This window comes from Daucus carota, chromosome 9 (assembly GCF_001625215.2).
Source record: "Daucus carota subsp. sativus chromosome 9, DH1 v3.0, whole genome shotgun sequence".
In the NCBI taxonomy this organism is placed as follows: domain Eukaryota; kingdom Viridiplantae; phylum Streptophyta; class Magnoliopsida; order Apiales; family Apiaceae; genus Daucus; species Daucus carota.
The window spans coordinates 36,779,227-36,796,010 of record NC_030389.2 but is presented as its reverse complement, the minus strand read 5'-3'; the positions used below and the strand labels follow the sequence as shown (position 1 = coordinate 36,796,010).

General features: G+C 32.5%; 1 protein-coding gene across 1 annotated transcript; it reads left to right on the top strand.

Moving 5' to 3' along the window:
• Positions 1-4,608: 4,608 nt before the first annotated feature.
• On the top strand, positions 4,609-9,231 carry LOC108200551 (E3 ubiquitin-protein ligase RING1). Its single transcript, XM_017368747.2, has 2 exons — positions 4,609-5,658; positions 8,957-9,231. Exon 1 carries the CDS (start codon positions 4,672-4,674, stop codon positions 5,656-5,658), a length of 987 nt encoding a protein of 328 aa, XP_017224236.1. The 5' UTR covers positions 4,609-4,671; the 3' UTR covers positions 8,957-9,231.
• Positions 9,232-16,784: the final 7,553 nt, after the last annotated feature.

The window sequence follows — 16,784 nt, the reverse complement described above, 5'->3', positions numbered from 1 at the left end:
AGAAGACATAAACACCACAAAAGCAAATCTCAACATATGCAAATCTGTCTGTGGTGACTTTCTTTACACTTGTAAGTTTAGGACCTGCCTTGTCCTACATTGTTTTGGTGATGTTTGGGTCCTGTTCTCAGTCAACGTCAAGGCATCAGAGGTCTAATCATAACACGGAAGAGGTGGTGAAAGACATGAATAAAATTACGCCCGTTCTTTGTAGTGCAAGTAGTGAACTAACTGTCCCTTCATCTCCTCTATGGGATGTCTTTTTGAGCTTTTACGGCAAGGACACTCACAGAAATTTCATTTAGCAAATTTACCGCATGCTTTGGATCAGACAGGGATTGTAAGTTACTAAGATTCAGAGATGAACCTGCACTTGAAAAGGGCGAAGATATTTCATCAGGTCTGCGTGAAGCTTATACTTGTTCGAATTATGTTTCTAGGTCATAGGTTACTGGCATTTCGTATTTTTATGTTACTCCTTGTATGTGGAGTATCAGAATAAATATTTATAATGATTTTAGAACCCTTTATTTTGTTAACAATATGTATATATATATATATGTACATGACGTCCGTCATTGAATATTACACTACTTCTAGTTGTTATGGTACTCTATTTTGCATATTCATGTTTTCTCAAATATCTTTAAAGGTATTAAATCTCATTTAATGACATCAACAATCAAAATTAAATTAAATAACAGAGGCCTAGGACCTTGTGCAGACAAAAATCAAGGACGTTCTTGTGGAGTGTCAAGAAGGATTTTTCAATATTGGTCACACCTTCTCTTGGAATGGGTTATTATGTAAATGTGCGGTCATGAATGGAGTTTTAATTTAACTTTTTGCAATTTTTTGATTTTATGAAAATATGAGAGATGTTTTTGACAAGAAGGCCAATGAGATGTCCCTGCTGCTTATTAGTTATCCCTGTATAATAGAGACACAAGGGATGAAACCCATATTGGAAGTCTTATTACTCACCTCATAAGGCATTGAGAAGAGTCCTATACTTTAGTAAGCCAGTACTTTCACTAAATTATTTAATTGGTAATTATCAGCTAGAAATATGTGAGACGAGTCCTTTTTGCTGGCCAGTTGTTTGCTAATCATTAACAAAAGCAGATGTGAGGTGAGGTCACACTTCCTAGCAGCTAGTTGGTAGGCAAATGGGAAGAGAGGCCTTTCTGCCTCGCAGTCACTTGGTGATTAATAGCCAACACAAATGTGAGGCGAGGCTTTCTACTTGGCAGCTACCTGCAGGTAATTTTTAGCGAAGGCATATATGACATGAGGCATATCTGCTTGGCAGCTATTTAGTGATTATTAGCCAAAGTTAGATATGAGACAAACGAAGCCTTTTTGTCTGATACTGGTTTGGTTTAAATTAGCCAAGGCATATATGAGGCGAGGCCTCTCTTCTTGGTAGCTATCACGACAGATGTGAGGCGAGGCCTCTTTGCTTGGCAGTTGGTTAGTGATCATTAGCCAAGACAGATGTGATGTGAGGCCTCTCTTCTATGCAGTTATTTGGTGATCATTAGTCACGGCAGATGTGAGGCGAGACCTCTCTATGTGGTAGTTTCCCAGTAATTTTTAGCCAAGGCATATGTTAGGTGAGGTCTCTCTACATGGCAAATGCTTGATACTTTACTGAAAAATATTTGTTGACGAATAACCAATAGTTGGTGAATATGTACCTTGGGCAGGATATATAGCAAGACATCAGTAAATATTAAGAATTACAAAGAATGATGAAATTGTCATAACAAATAGTAATTATTCGAAAGTAGAGAAAGAAAAAATGATTTTAATTAATGACCTCCGAGGCCAAATAAGGAGAGCCCATACTTCATTTGCTCAATTAATTATTAACATATTAAAAGAATTAAGCGATAGTCTTCGAAGGTGAAGTTTCAGCATTTAAAGCCTTGCAAACTAGAGTTAGACCTACTGGGTGGTCTTGAGTAGAGGCCTTTTTAAGAGCTTTCTTTTCAGCCTCTCAATATTTGTCCATGGTGCTTGCTTCTTTTTATGGATATGGATGGCTCCATCCTACTTGAATTTGTTTATGTACCGAGAAGTAGATGGAGCAAAGTTTTTGCTCTAGCTAATCATGTCAGTGTCATCAGTGCCAAGAAAGAAGCCATGTACTCAAGGAAGCCCTCACTATATATATAGACCAATAGACGTCACTCAGTTCCTTGAATTTCGAATCTTACTCGTGGTCAAGCTCAACTTTCATAACGGAGAAGTCTTTGGAAGTAGCTTTGTTTTGACATAATAATAAGCTTGTTGAAAGCCACCCTTAGGTTATCCATCTGCTTCTGCTTTGCCTGTAGGTCTTCCTCAAATTTCTTCTGCAGACTAAGATTTGGAAGAGGCGGCCTGATCCTTCAATTTCTTCATAGCTTTATCGGACATGGAGAAGAAAATTGTTTCAAAATTCTTACCCCGACTTTGGCCCACCATAGTTGAGCTACAAGTCCGCCCCAGTGCAAGGGAACTAATGTGAAAAGGGTGAGAAAAAGTATAAAAAAAAATGGGAAAGTGAACATTTTATTTTGATAAAAAAATGATTAAGCATCATTTAAAAAAAATTAGGAATAAGGTACTTAGGTTATATTTTTAAGGAATGATTAATTAGGATATTATTAGAGTGACATCTTACATCATATTTCTTAAATCATAGCTTTGGATATTATATTTATTTATATATAATATGCTAGACATGTTGTAAGCACCTTCCAACTTAATGCATAAAAAAACAACATAAGGACCATTTAATATACCATAACTTTTATCGCTATGGTTTTGTTAGCATATATATACCTTCAACTTAGATGTGCTTCACGAGCAACAATTGTATCTTCAATCCTTTTGGTCCTATCCATTTGTGACTCTTCTAATCTCCATCATTAGAGAATATAATCTCTTTCACTAGTGGTATTGGTATCAATAGTAAATTAATCAGAAACATCATACAGAGGATCATTCACGTTGTTGTAGGTTGTACCCCTCCATTTTCCCAGGGTGGAAGCAATAGACTATTAGTCTGTAGTTGGCGAAGGAACTAGCCTTGTGGTAAGCTCTGTCATAAACCCGTAGGATTAATAAGTGTATTTTTGAGATGTGCCATATAAAGCCTCCCTCAATATATTGACATTAATTAGTTTTAGATGGCCGTGTAGTAGCGTGTAAGGGAGGTTCTTCCGTCACTTGGGGCCGAATGATGTTTCCTACTTCAATAATAAGTAATCGTTCATCATATCTAATTGTCTTCCATGTCTCTAATATTCTTTCCCACAAATGGCACCAAAAATGATGGAATGAAATCTAGGCGGATCTACTAATTGCAAGAACTAAATGCTTGTCTGCTTTAATTATTTCTCCGGTCTTAGGGACAAGGCATGTTCCTTGCTAAATGATTGTGTATCTCTAACTATAATTGAAAATCAAGCCAATAAATTATAGTTATGATTTAAGTTAGATAATGGTACTTCTAAAAGAAAATTCACGAGGTCAATTCAAAGTACTATTAATAGGGTAGTATACAAGGAAAGCCCTAAAATCCTATTAAAAATACATCAAAAAAAAAAATTTCAGATCGGTAGCCTATCTCCCTATGGTCCGATTAGTCGTGATTATAACTAGCCCTGTTGAGATTACCACCACATTTTTTTTTTCATTCAAACAGAGATGGTCAAAACCTTGGCAAATTTTGTGATAGTCAGAACCCTAAAATTAATTACTTCTGTTAGGTGTTATTTAACCTAATTATTAATTCCTTATTTTATTTTTCACTATATGAATAATGAATTTAGGTCTTATAGTTTCGCATTCTCGATCATGCACTAAATTTTCAAGTTATATATATATATATATATATATATATATATATATATATATATATATAAACTAGTATAAAAATATTTTTTTTCAACACATTTATAGTGTCGGTCGTACAAAGAACCGACACTTTTTCAACAACCGCTACAAACAGTAATTAGTCTTTGGAATCAATTTTTTGATTTTCTCAAAATCTGAAGTATCAACAATTTATCTCATCAACTTAATTAAAGTTTGAGAGAGACGGCGATGAGAAAGACGAGACAGAGCAAAAGAAGGAGAGAGGCAAGGGAGAGAGAGATATAGAGAGAGCGAGGAAAGATGGAGGCATAAGAGAAAAGGAGGCGAGAGAGACAGAGAGTGAGCGAGAGACAGCAAGAAGAGAGACGAGGAAAAGACAAAGAATAAAGAATGTATATCTGCAAATAAACCGTAGATTCTTAAAAAACAAAACGTAAATATGCAATTTTTGGGAAAAATTTGTATTATTACAATTAAATTATTAAAAAAAAGTAGATTTGATAAATACCCTAAATTATACCTATAATTAATTATTATAATTTATATAGATTTTTTTAATAACTTTTTTTTTTATCATGAATCATGATATTGATACCCAAGAAAGAATAAGGGTAAAACAATAAAAAAAAGCTATACTAGGTGATGAATTAGTAAATTAATAAAATAATAAGGTACAAAAACAATAATTTACAAAGAATACAGACCGACACGTCCTATATATATTTGAAACGAGTCCAACATTTGGGGTTTTAGTTTCTCAGACACACAACTTCTGTCTTCTCTATCTCTCGCTTGACAACTATGGCCTCCGCCGAAGCAACTCAGCAATTTTATTTCTGCCACCAGTGCGACCTCAACGTGGCCATCTATCTCAGGCCCAACACTGATCCTCTCTGCCCCAATTGTCGTGATGGGTTTCTTGAGGAAATCGATGACCCGATGCGGAACCCTAATCCTGACCCGGTTGACCCGTTGGCCCATTTTCTCTCAACTTTTCCCATCTTTTTTGGTGATTCTCGACACCCTTTTGGAAATCGTGAGACCCCATCGAATGCTAGGAGGGTTACCGGGGTTCGTTATGGGCCGAGGGGGCCGAGCCGGGTCAACATGGAGGGACCCGAGTTTGACCCGTTTGCGTTTTTTCAGGACTATGTGGGGAATTTGAGGGCTGGTGGGGCAAACATTCAGTTTGTGTTTGAGAATAATCCTTCTGGTGGTGAGGGTTTGCCTGCAAATTTGGGCGATTATTTTCTGGGACAAGGGCTGGAGCAGTTAATTCAGCAGCTGGCTGAGAATGACCCGAATCGATACGGGACCCCGCCTGCTTCCAGAACTGCTGTGGAGGGGCTTCCTGATGTTGTGGTTGATGACAAGTTGTTGGGCTCTGATTTGGCACAGTGTGCTGTGTGTCAAGATGATTTCGAGAAGGATATGGTTGTTAAGCAGATGCCGTGTAAGCACGTGTATCATTCTGAGTGTTTGTTGCCCTGGTTGGAATTGCATAATTCTTGCCCTGTTTGTAGGTATGAGTTGCCTACTGATGATCCTGATTACGAGAATCGTGTTAGAGGTACCGCTGCTTCCGGAGGTGAGAATGATTCAAGCGGTAATGTGAGGGTTGGGTCTTCCGGGTCGGGGACTGACACCGGGGATGATGAGGAAGGTGGAAACCTTAGGAGTTTCGTGGAGAGGACTTTCAGTATCATGTTCAGGCCTCGCAGTTCCAGGACTGATAACAGTGGTGGGGATTCAGGTTCTGGAGGTCCTCGGAACAATGACACAAATTAGGTAAATCTGTCATATGTAATATTTTTTACTTATTTACGATATTTTCCTATATTTTGTGTACATCCTGGTATTATTGTGACAGTGATGATTTGTGCATGTTGATTGTGTTATGTTTATTGCGAATATGTTTTCTTTGTTTACCTTAAGCATTGTATAATGGTTGATGCAAATTGTTCTTTTTTGTTTGATTTTAAGGATGGAAGTGGTTTCATAGTATATAGCATAACACAATTTATTTTATTATAGGATGTAGATAGTATTGATTTATTGTTGATTTCTCTTTTGTGTTATGGTATAATCCCTTTTTCCGAATTGTGAATGGTTTTCAAATAGCATATTGTTGTACGATGTAGATAGTATCTAACATATGTATATATGGTTATGTATATATGTATATATGTGTGTGTGTGTGTGTGTTTATATTTGTATATGTTTATACTAATATTAGACTAGTACTTTTCTTTTGAAATACAGGAGAACCTAATTCTATAAATAATTTGTATATGATCCGTCAAATTTTAGGCCGTTTTGCTTATCTGTCTATGTTTTTCATGTCCTAGTCAGGAGGAACGCTCTGAGACTAGTTTGATAGTAACTTTACTCTCCGATTGCCAACTTCTATACCTAGAAAAATGTAATCATTTTTCGCCTCTTATGGGTTTTAAAACTCCAATTCATGAAACTTTGGTCTGTCTCTTTAGTGCTATATAGTATATTCCTCCTCTTCTTTCTGATACCTTCGACTCTTGTTAGGGGTAACTTGGTGCCACTGCGTATGCACTTTCATGAAAGTTCAGATTATCTTGTTATCTTGTTATTTAATAAAGAACATCAGAAATAACTACTATACATTCGTATTGGATCTGTTTCTTATTGAATCCCTGTTACCTGTCATGTACTTCCTGGATATATATGTAATGTATGTATGTATGTATGTATGTATATGTGTCTATATATATATATCTATCTTTTTAACGACAAGATTTCATCTAATAAGCTGATACTTGTTCAAATTATGTTTCTAGATCACAGATTACCAACATTTCATATTTTTATGTTATGTGGAGTATCAAAATAAATATTTATAATGACTTTCAAACCCTCTCTTTTGTTAATAGTATGTATGTACATGACGTCCTTCATGGAATATTACACTACTTTTAGTTGTTATGGTACTCTAGTTTGTATATTTATGTTTCTCACTTATCTTTAAAGGCATTAAATCTCATGTAATGACATCAACAATTAAAATGAAATTGAATATGTAGTTATGTATTTAATGAGTTAAAAAGAATATGTGCATTTGCTTTTAATGACGCTTCGGAGATGCGATCGCATTCAATGATGCGCTTGCTTTTATGTGCCTGAACGCTTATCTTTCAGTTCAAAAAGCGCAAAAACCCTATGGACCTTATACCAGGCGACATTGATAGATACAAACCAGATATACCTACAAGAATGAGAGATATCTGACGGGGACAGAGATTAATCTCATCTTCTTATATGATTCTTGCATATAGATACACACATATATATGATACACGTAACTTGTAAACACTGATTTATTTATACATACAATTGTTGTATATGCACATATGACTTGAGGATGATGAAGAAGACCAGGTTGAGGATCCGAATCATATTAATGGAGATGATGATTTCGTGAATATTAATGACGAAGAAGATATACTAAATAATGCAATTCTTTGTTCTTTGACCGTACATTGTTCTACTTTGGATCTACATGATGGTAAATTTGGTTGCTTTATCAAATAATTGTCTTCTTAGCTATATCTTAACGATATTCTACATTAGATATCATCTATATATGTATATTTATTTGTCTTAGATGAATCTGCGCATTGCGTGTATGCTCCAGGTGGCCTTTGTGCTTTTGTGCGTATATCGCATTTAATAACACTGATTGGGCCTAAAAATTAGATTCTTTATTGGGCTTTTGATATTAAATCATTAAAAGATAAGTTATATACAAAACATTAGTATTGGGCCTTCATAATTAAGGCCCAGATGCGATAGGATAACACCACTTTATTCAGCAGCTGCTAAGATGGATAGATACATATACATATATCTACATACTGCCGTGGCTGTTCTTTTTCTTTGTTTTTCCCTTTGCTTTCATCTTTCTTCGAACAAATATTGATTTATTATCATATGACAGAGGCATAGTTCCTTGTTAAGACAAGAATTAATTGTGTTCTTGTGGATTGTCACTTGTGGCGATTTGGGTCGCGACCCCAAACGTTTCTGGTCATGTTCGTTCCGGAATCGGGTACGAACCAAATTGCCATACGTGGCTGTGTCCCCATGTTACTTGTTTCCATGTGCATAACAGGTTATTGAGGTTTATATTGTCAAAATCATTCTATTATATTGTAGTCTCGCTATTGGTATATTTTTTATTGGATGAAATGTTAACAAATAATTAAGGGTTACATCTACAGTAATAGAATATATTGAAATTATGAATACAAAGTTTCTTTATAATTTTTATGTTCGTTTAATCTTTTTAATCAAGAAAATACACATAAAAAATTGGGTCACTCTGCAAATTGTTTTATAAATGTTCAAGTTAGCCTTACTTTAATGATGTACAATGTGGCTCTGGCTCCACTGGTGAGCAGTGTGCCTCTTGCATGTTTCTCCACCTACGAAACAAGGTTGAGGCTAGTGCATCTTGCCGTCTTGTTTATGACTTAATGAGAAAAAAGATATATATTTTGATGTATTAAAAACACAAGTACTTTTTAGCTGAATTTTAAAATTTACGGAGTTTATTCTGCTGACTAGTTTTTAGATTACAAGGACTTGAGCATGGAAAGTAAGTATCCCGCTTATTACTTAAACCAGTAGAACACTAGAACTAGTGGAATATGACAGTGCAGTGCACATAAAATGAAAGACTGGAGAGGGTAAGGAACTTTGGGTTCTTTCTAAAAGACCAGAATGACTCTACTGTGTGTTTTTACCTTCTTGATTCTCCTGGTGTTTCAGCTGAATCTTCTACATTTTTGGTTTGCCTCCTATGTTTCATCTATATAGTGCTGGTATAGCTTCTCTTGGTTACATTTTGGGGCAGGTTCAGCGTCGCTGGTATAACAGGGAGGGCGCTTTACCTTGGTGTAAATTTCACTTAGGGTTAATGATATTTGCTTTGCATAATTTGTAGTGGCATGACCATGGTTATAGTCTTGATGTATTAAACAGTTTATATATAATTGATCCTGCTTTTAAAATAATTTCAGTTTGACTAACTACTGTACTTTATGTTCTTCAGCTTGTGCACATCAAACCCTGGTATTGCTTGTGAGCTGGTGGGAGACATTTCTTTTGAAGCAAAAACCCGGGATTTCTTCAGTAATAGTGTAGATGATTATATGGCTATTATTGCACAAAAGTAGACAGTGGTATCAAACTTAGGTTTTCTGGGAGCAAGTGACATTGCTTACATACATGTCATCTTTTATACCTCCTTTGGTGGTCAATTCTACCAGAGTTTTACAGTGAAATTTTTGGGGATTTCAAATTTTGTCCTGTTTTGGCCAAGTTTCATTATCGTAATTGCTTGTGTTACTAATTCATTAGTTTTCTGCCAGGTTAGCTGCCCCCCTTTTATGAGGAGCCTCAGCACATACCATTAGTGTAAGTGTAGATAATTTGGAAAAGCTTTAGTATAGGTCTCATTTTTGAGATTTCAAAGTGTTGGAGGCCTCGCACTTCGAAATTGAATAATTGACATGATATGTTTATTAAGACAGGAATGCGTTAGGACGTCTAGGATTAGGTTAGGTGATGCTTGCTTAATATAACTCATCTTGATGGCTGGTTTCCCTTTTCTGTGGTGGAAACATGTTCGTGTCTTATTTCAAGGTCTGTAATAATCTTTTAAGACAGGTATTCGAGGGGATTGAGTTCCCTTTACGTGGTAGAAACGAAACATCTAGTTGCCTTGTTTGCAAGGTCTACAGTATTTTTAGGACAGAGTCATGGGTGTATGAGACCATGTAATACTCTACATATGTTGCTTTATCCTACTGTAATATATTGATGTTTTGTATACATCATGAGTTGGGTTTAATGGAGATGAATTAGAGGCATGTAGAGCAATATGAAATTAGAGACCGGGAGACCTAATCTCAATCTTTTAGCATAATTGCATATAATTTTGCCTGATGCCTGAAAAATGTGGTAGAAGAAGGAAATTTTAATTATCCAACTCATAAGTTTGGATTTTATACGATGATGGGAAATGAATCTCTGAGTCATGGAAATTCTGAATCCCCTCATTCTATACTTTAATAGAGTCTTCCCTAGATTTATGTGGTTCGTGTAGATGCTAGTTGTATCAAAATGAGAAACACACTTCAACAGAAACAAACCCAAGGCCTCCGAGGTCTAATGATTCTAAAGTAGTGAACAAACTGTCCCTTCATCTCCTCTGTAGGATGTCTTTTTGAACTCGCAGAAATTTCATTTCGCATCTATACTATGCTTGGGATCAGGCAGGGACAGTAACTTTCAGAGATGATCCTGCACTTGAAAAGGGTATACATAAACCGCTATATTACTGTTAACCTAAGGTGAAGAAAATTGCTGAAGGTGGATCTGACGAGAAGAGCTATTCAGAAAAGCAGAGGCTGGCTCTGACAGTTATATTCGGTGGACTTCTTGATGTCGATATGGCAGAAAGTGTTCATCTTAAAGCCAAAGAGTGTGGCGCCGTGGCGTCTATTAAATTATCCTCTTCCAGAGATGAGCTCAACCATCAGGGGCTCAGGGAAGATGGATGCAAACTAAACGCATCTTCTGTGCTTTTTACAAGTGTAATGTCTGCCCGTGATTGTGTTGCATTGCTGCACCAAAAAGGGAGATGTGGAGGAATTGGAGAGGCTGCCAACACTCAAATTCTGAAAAGGAGAATGAGAGTTTTAGTGATATAAAAAAAAAAAATGTTAAAGCTGTAAAAGCATCTCCAATGGAGTTAGTTAAAATTTAAAAACAGTATGTTATTTTTTGAAAGGAAACAATATGTTATTAATATTTTAAATATTAAAATAGAATATATCAATTCAATATGGTAATAAATGATGTGCAATCTTTCTACAAATTTCTTGCAGACCTGTATAGATTCGACAAATATAAATATTCATAGGAGGTTGGCTAATAGAAAACATATAGGTATGGTTTGATTGGAATGTGAGTTTTTCGAGCAGTGTCTAAAATTTTTATTTTAACCAAGGGTGTTTAATGGTTGAGGATACTCTAAGAGAATAACCGAAGCAAATAATGTAAAAGTCGAACAGAAGTGGAAAGCCTAGAGTTACACCTCATCCATCAGCAGCCGAGTAATAGCAAATCAATCATCAATCATCAATATATATATATAAAGGAGGATGCGGGCGTCTCTAGAATTGTTCGATTCAGTCTTCTGATTTTTCTTAAATTTCGGAGAGAAAATATAGTTATAATTCAAAAAATCAGGTTCAAGAATTCTAAAAGTAATACAACTCTTTTCTTATCGAATTCTAAAGATGATACAATTCTTTTCTTATTTAGTATTTCTTATTGAATTCTAAAGATGAGACAATTATTTTCTTATTTAGTAATCCTAATAGAAATAGGATTATATTTATTCAAACTAACAAAATCATAGATAAAATACAATTTATATTTAAGATTTGTAAGGTAATACGTACAATTGTTATTATCGATTTAGTCTTATAATTTTCTTAAATTTCGAATAGAAAATAAAGGATTGTAAAGATAATAATCATTAAAAAAAAACTGATAGCAACAAAAATTAGAACCATAAAAGAATAATAATTTTTAACTAATATATAGGCATCAAAAAATAAAAATAATTAACAAATAAAATAATATATAAAAAATAGGAATCATATATTAATTTTATGATAATGTAAATGGGTCTTGATTAGTATTGTGTTTGACGGGCACGGGAAGCGGCCCAAACTAATTTTTATCTAAATAATAATAAATTTTCTATTAGTATTATGTTTGACGGGAAAGTCGCTAAATTGTTTTTTATAAAAGAATAATAATTTTTAATTAATAAATAGGAATCAAAAAATAAAAATAATTAACAAATAAAATAATATATAAAAAATAGGTATCATATATTGATTTTATGATAATGTAAATGGTTCTTGATTAGTATTTCGTTTGACGGGCACGGGAGGCGGCCCAAACTAATTTTTATCCAAATAATAATAAATTTTCTATTAGTATTATGTTTGACGGTAAAGTCGCTAAAATAATTTTTTATCTATGTTATAATATAATTTTTTTGTTACACAATTCAAAATAATCTTTAATTTTGTCATAATTAGAATAATTTTTATTAGTATTGTGTTTGACAGTAAAACGACTCAAACTAATATCTAAATTATAATGTTTTGTTATAAGTATTGTGTTAGACAAGAGAACGGCTCAAACTAATTTTGATCTAAATTATAATATTTAATTTATCATAAAAATAATAATTATGGATTAATATTGTCTTTGACGGGAGGGGGGTTCGAACTAATTTTATTATTAGTATTGTGTATGACAGGATGATCACTTAAACAAATTTTTATATCAATTATAATATTTTTTATTTGTGATATGTTTAATGGAAAGATGACTCAAAATAATTTTTATCCTATTGTAATTCTGATTCATATCAAAATTTATCACGCCGCCGTGAAGCGCGGCTTTTTTCACTAGTATATATATAAAGGAGGATGCGGGCGCCTCTAGAATTCCTTCGTTTAATTTTTCTAATTTTTTGAGATAAAATAGCTAAAAAATAGTTTGAAAATAAGAATTTTTATAAAAATATAATAGCTAATATCTATGAAGTTCGAAGTAGTTAAGAAATAGGAATCTCAAAAAAAAAAATAGAGATAGTTCTAAACAGTTAAGAAATACAAAGCTTAAAAGAGATATAATACCTAAAATATATATGAAATTCTGAGTAGTTAAGAATTAGGAATCTTAGAAAACATAATAGTTAAAATCTACGAATTATAAAATTATTGTCTTATTAATAGTTGCCAAACTAAAACAAAAATTAATTTTATTCAACTAATTAATAATCCCCTAATTAATTTAAACCAGTAAACTAATCTAATTAAATTACCATCAAACCTGCCTAATTAATGAACAACCAATTTTTATTTTGTTTTCGACGGATAATGAACATTCGACAGAGCATTTTACAATTATGTTCAAAGAATATCAGAATTTATTTTAACCAAAAATCAGTTTTCAATTGGAATACATAAAATTAAACTTCCCAGGCAAAAAGCCTGACTTGCGGCCAACAATATATACTCAACGATGCAGCAGTTCATAACTCAGATCAACCAAATTTGACTAAACAAATTGGAAACAAAAGATTGCACCAAGCAAAAATACACATGAACCGTAGCTAATGACCATGCATCTAAGACAACGCAAAGGACACGAGACTAACTAATCAGACACAAGCAACAAAATCAAATATAAAAAAAAATGCAGTGCGGTGATGTGACGAATTGTTCGATTCAGTCTTATAAAGATAGTATAATGTTTTTACGTATTTAGGAATCATAAAAGAGTAGGATTTTATTTATTCAAAATAACAATTATAGAACAAATATAATTAAAAAATATAATTCTTATTTACAAAAGTTATAAATTTATAATCTTATTTTATTAATTTTTTTTCAAATTATATATCTACAAAAATTAAAAACTAGCATCTTCCATAATCTCAAATTGTCTAAACAGGTTCATAGCGCTAAACTCACGTCGTTCCATAATAATCAAAAAGATGGCATCTCTATTGTGAAAATATTTTTGAGATCTTCGCAACCTCATTCAAATAGTATGTATGAACTTACAACCAATCTCGATAATGGTTCGATTTAGTCTTATAATTTTCTGGAATTTTGAATAGAAAACAAAATTATAATTCAAAAAATCAAGTTTAAGGATCTTAAAGGTAATTCAATTATTTTTTTTATTCGATTCTTAAAATAATAAAATTCTTTTCTTATAATTTTCTTAAATTTCAGATAGAAGATATAATTATAATTTAAAAAGTCAGGTTCAAGGATACCAAAAGTACAATTCTTTTTCTTATTTAGGAATCCTAAAAAGAATAGGATTAAAATTATTTAAACTAACAATCATATAGATAAAATACTATTTTATATTTAAAATTCATAAAGTAATACATACAATTTTTATTTTCGATTTAGTCATATAATTTATTAAATTTTGAATAGAAAATAAATTGTAAAGATAATAATCATTAAAAGAACTAATAGCAAAAAAATTAGAACCATAAAAGAAAATTAATTTTTAACTAATAAATAGGAATCATAAAATAAAAATAATTAACAAATAAATATGATATATAAAATAAGAATCATATATTGATTTTATGATAATGTAAATGATTCTTGATTAGTATTGTGTTTGACGGGCACGGGAGGCGGCCCAAACTACTTTTTATCTAAATAATAATATTTTTTCTATTAGTATTATGTTTGACGGGAAAGTATAAATAGGATATATAAAATAAGAACCATATATTGATTTTATGATAATGTAAATGATTCTTAATTAGTATTGTGTTTGACGGGCACAGGAGGCGGCCCAAACTAATTTTTATCTAAATAATAATAATTTTTCTATTATTATTATGTTTGACGGGAAAGTCGCTAAAATAATTTTTTATCTATGTTATACTCCCTCCGTCCCCCTCAATTGTTTACATTGGAGGGGGACACGGAGACCAAGACAATGTATGAAAAATGAGTAAAGTTAGATGAAAAGTGGGTAAAGTGGTGGGACCCATCAATATTTAATAATAGATTTGAGATAGTGGAGGAAATTAGTGGGTGTAATATTAGTTTTTGTTGTTAAATACTCCCTCCGTCCCCCTGAGTTGTATACATTGGGGGACGGGGACGCGGCACGGACTTTAATGCTCCTGTTTTACATAGTTCTATAACTTATTTTTAAGATTTTTCTTTTCTGAATAAAAGTTTGAATGTTATATTTTTATTCAGAAAAAGAAAACTTTAAAAATAAGTTATGGAACTATATTTTACAAGAGCATTGAAGTGCGTGTCGAGCAGTGAAAAAGAAACGTATAGAATTAAATGGGACAGAGGGAGTATGAGATAGTGGGTGTAATGATGGAAAAAACTTACTATTTATGGTAACGTAAAGAAATGAGAGGGACATCTCAAAATAGTAACTGTAAAGAAATGAGAGGGACTGAGGGAGTAATATATTTTTTTGTTAAACGGGATCATGGTTCAAAATAATTTTTATCCGTTTATAATCTTTAATTTTATCATAATTAGAATAATTTTTATATTTATTTAAACTAACAATCATAGATAAAATACAATTTTATTTAAGATTTGTAAGGTAATACGTACAATTTCTATTTTCGATTTATTCTTATAATTTTATTAAATTTTGAATAGAAAATAAAGGATTGTAAATATAATAATCATTAAAAAAAACTAATAGCAAAAAAATTAGAACCATAAAAGATTAAAAAATTTTAATTAATAAATAGGAATCATAAAATAAAAATAGTTAATAAAACAAAATAGGATATATAAAATAGGAATCATATATTAATTTTATGATAATATAAATGATTCATGATTAGTATTGTGTTTGACGGGACAGGTAGAGATGCACAAAAGATCTGTTCGGGCCGGATCCAGATCGGGCCAAAAAAATCCGGATTTTTTTCAAACCAGATCGGGCCGGGCTTTTCTAAAAATCAGGCCGAGCCGGGCCGGGTTTTTCCAAAAATACTAGGCCTGGTTTAGTTTTAAAAAGCCCGGATTTTTGGATTTTTCAAAAATCCGGATTTTATGCGGATTTTTTTGAAAATACTAGGCCTGTTTTCGGCCCTCGGATCTAGCCGCGCCAGACCGGGTTTTTTTCGGATCAGGTTTTTCAGATTTTTTTCCAAATCGGATCGGATCTCAGATTTTAGATTTTTTGAACATCTCTAGGCACAGGAGGTGGCCCAAACTAATTTTAATCTAAATAATAATATTTTTTCTATTAGTATTGTATTTGACGGGAAAGTGGCTAAAATAATTTTATATCTATGTTATAATATATTTTTTGTTAAAACGGGATCACATTTCAAAATAATTTTTATCCAATTATAATCATTAATTTTATCATAATTAGAATAATTTTTATTAGTATTGTATTTGACAGTAAGGAGACTCAAACTAATATTTAAATTATAATGTTTTGTTATTAGTATTGTGTTTGACAAGAGAGCGGCTCAAACTAATTTTGATCTAAATTATAATATTTAGTTTTATCATAAAAATAATAATTATGGATTAATATTGTCTTTGACGGGAGGACCATTCGAACTAATTTTATTATTAGTATTGTTTTTGACAGGATGACCACTTAAACAAATTTTTATACTAATTATAATATTTTTTTTAGTGATATGTTTAACCGGAAGATGACTCAAAATAATTTTTATGCTATTATAATATTAATTCGTATCAAAATTTATACAAAATTTATAACGCCGCCGCGAAGCGCGGCTTTATTCACTAGTATACTTATATAAAGGAGAAGCGAGGGGCGTGTAGGTGGCGCCTCTCACATCGCTCCGTTCTTTTTTTCTAATTTTCTGGATTTAGTAGGTGGCGCCTCTCACATCGCTCCGTTCTTTTTTTCTAATTTTATGGATTTTTTAGATGAAAAATATCAAAAATTAGAATTACCTTTTTTAGTTTCGGGTATATTAGAAGCAAGTTTCAGAATCTGATTTTGTTTCAAATTATTTATAGAATATAGTAGCTTTAAAGTTTTAATCTGATTTTGTTTCATATTATTTAATTATGGGAAAGAATAGCACACAAGTCTCTCTACACCTATAAATACCCCTATAGATTGTAGGGTTTTGGATTATCTAAACACAACCTACTCTCTTTCAATACCACAACCCTATCTCTCTCTGGTGATAGTTCTCTTGCTCGATTTTTAACTTGGTGGTGTCGTTCTTCTGCAACGATAAGTGAAAACTGTTTATACAATATTATAAAAATAAA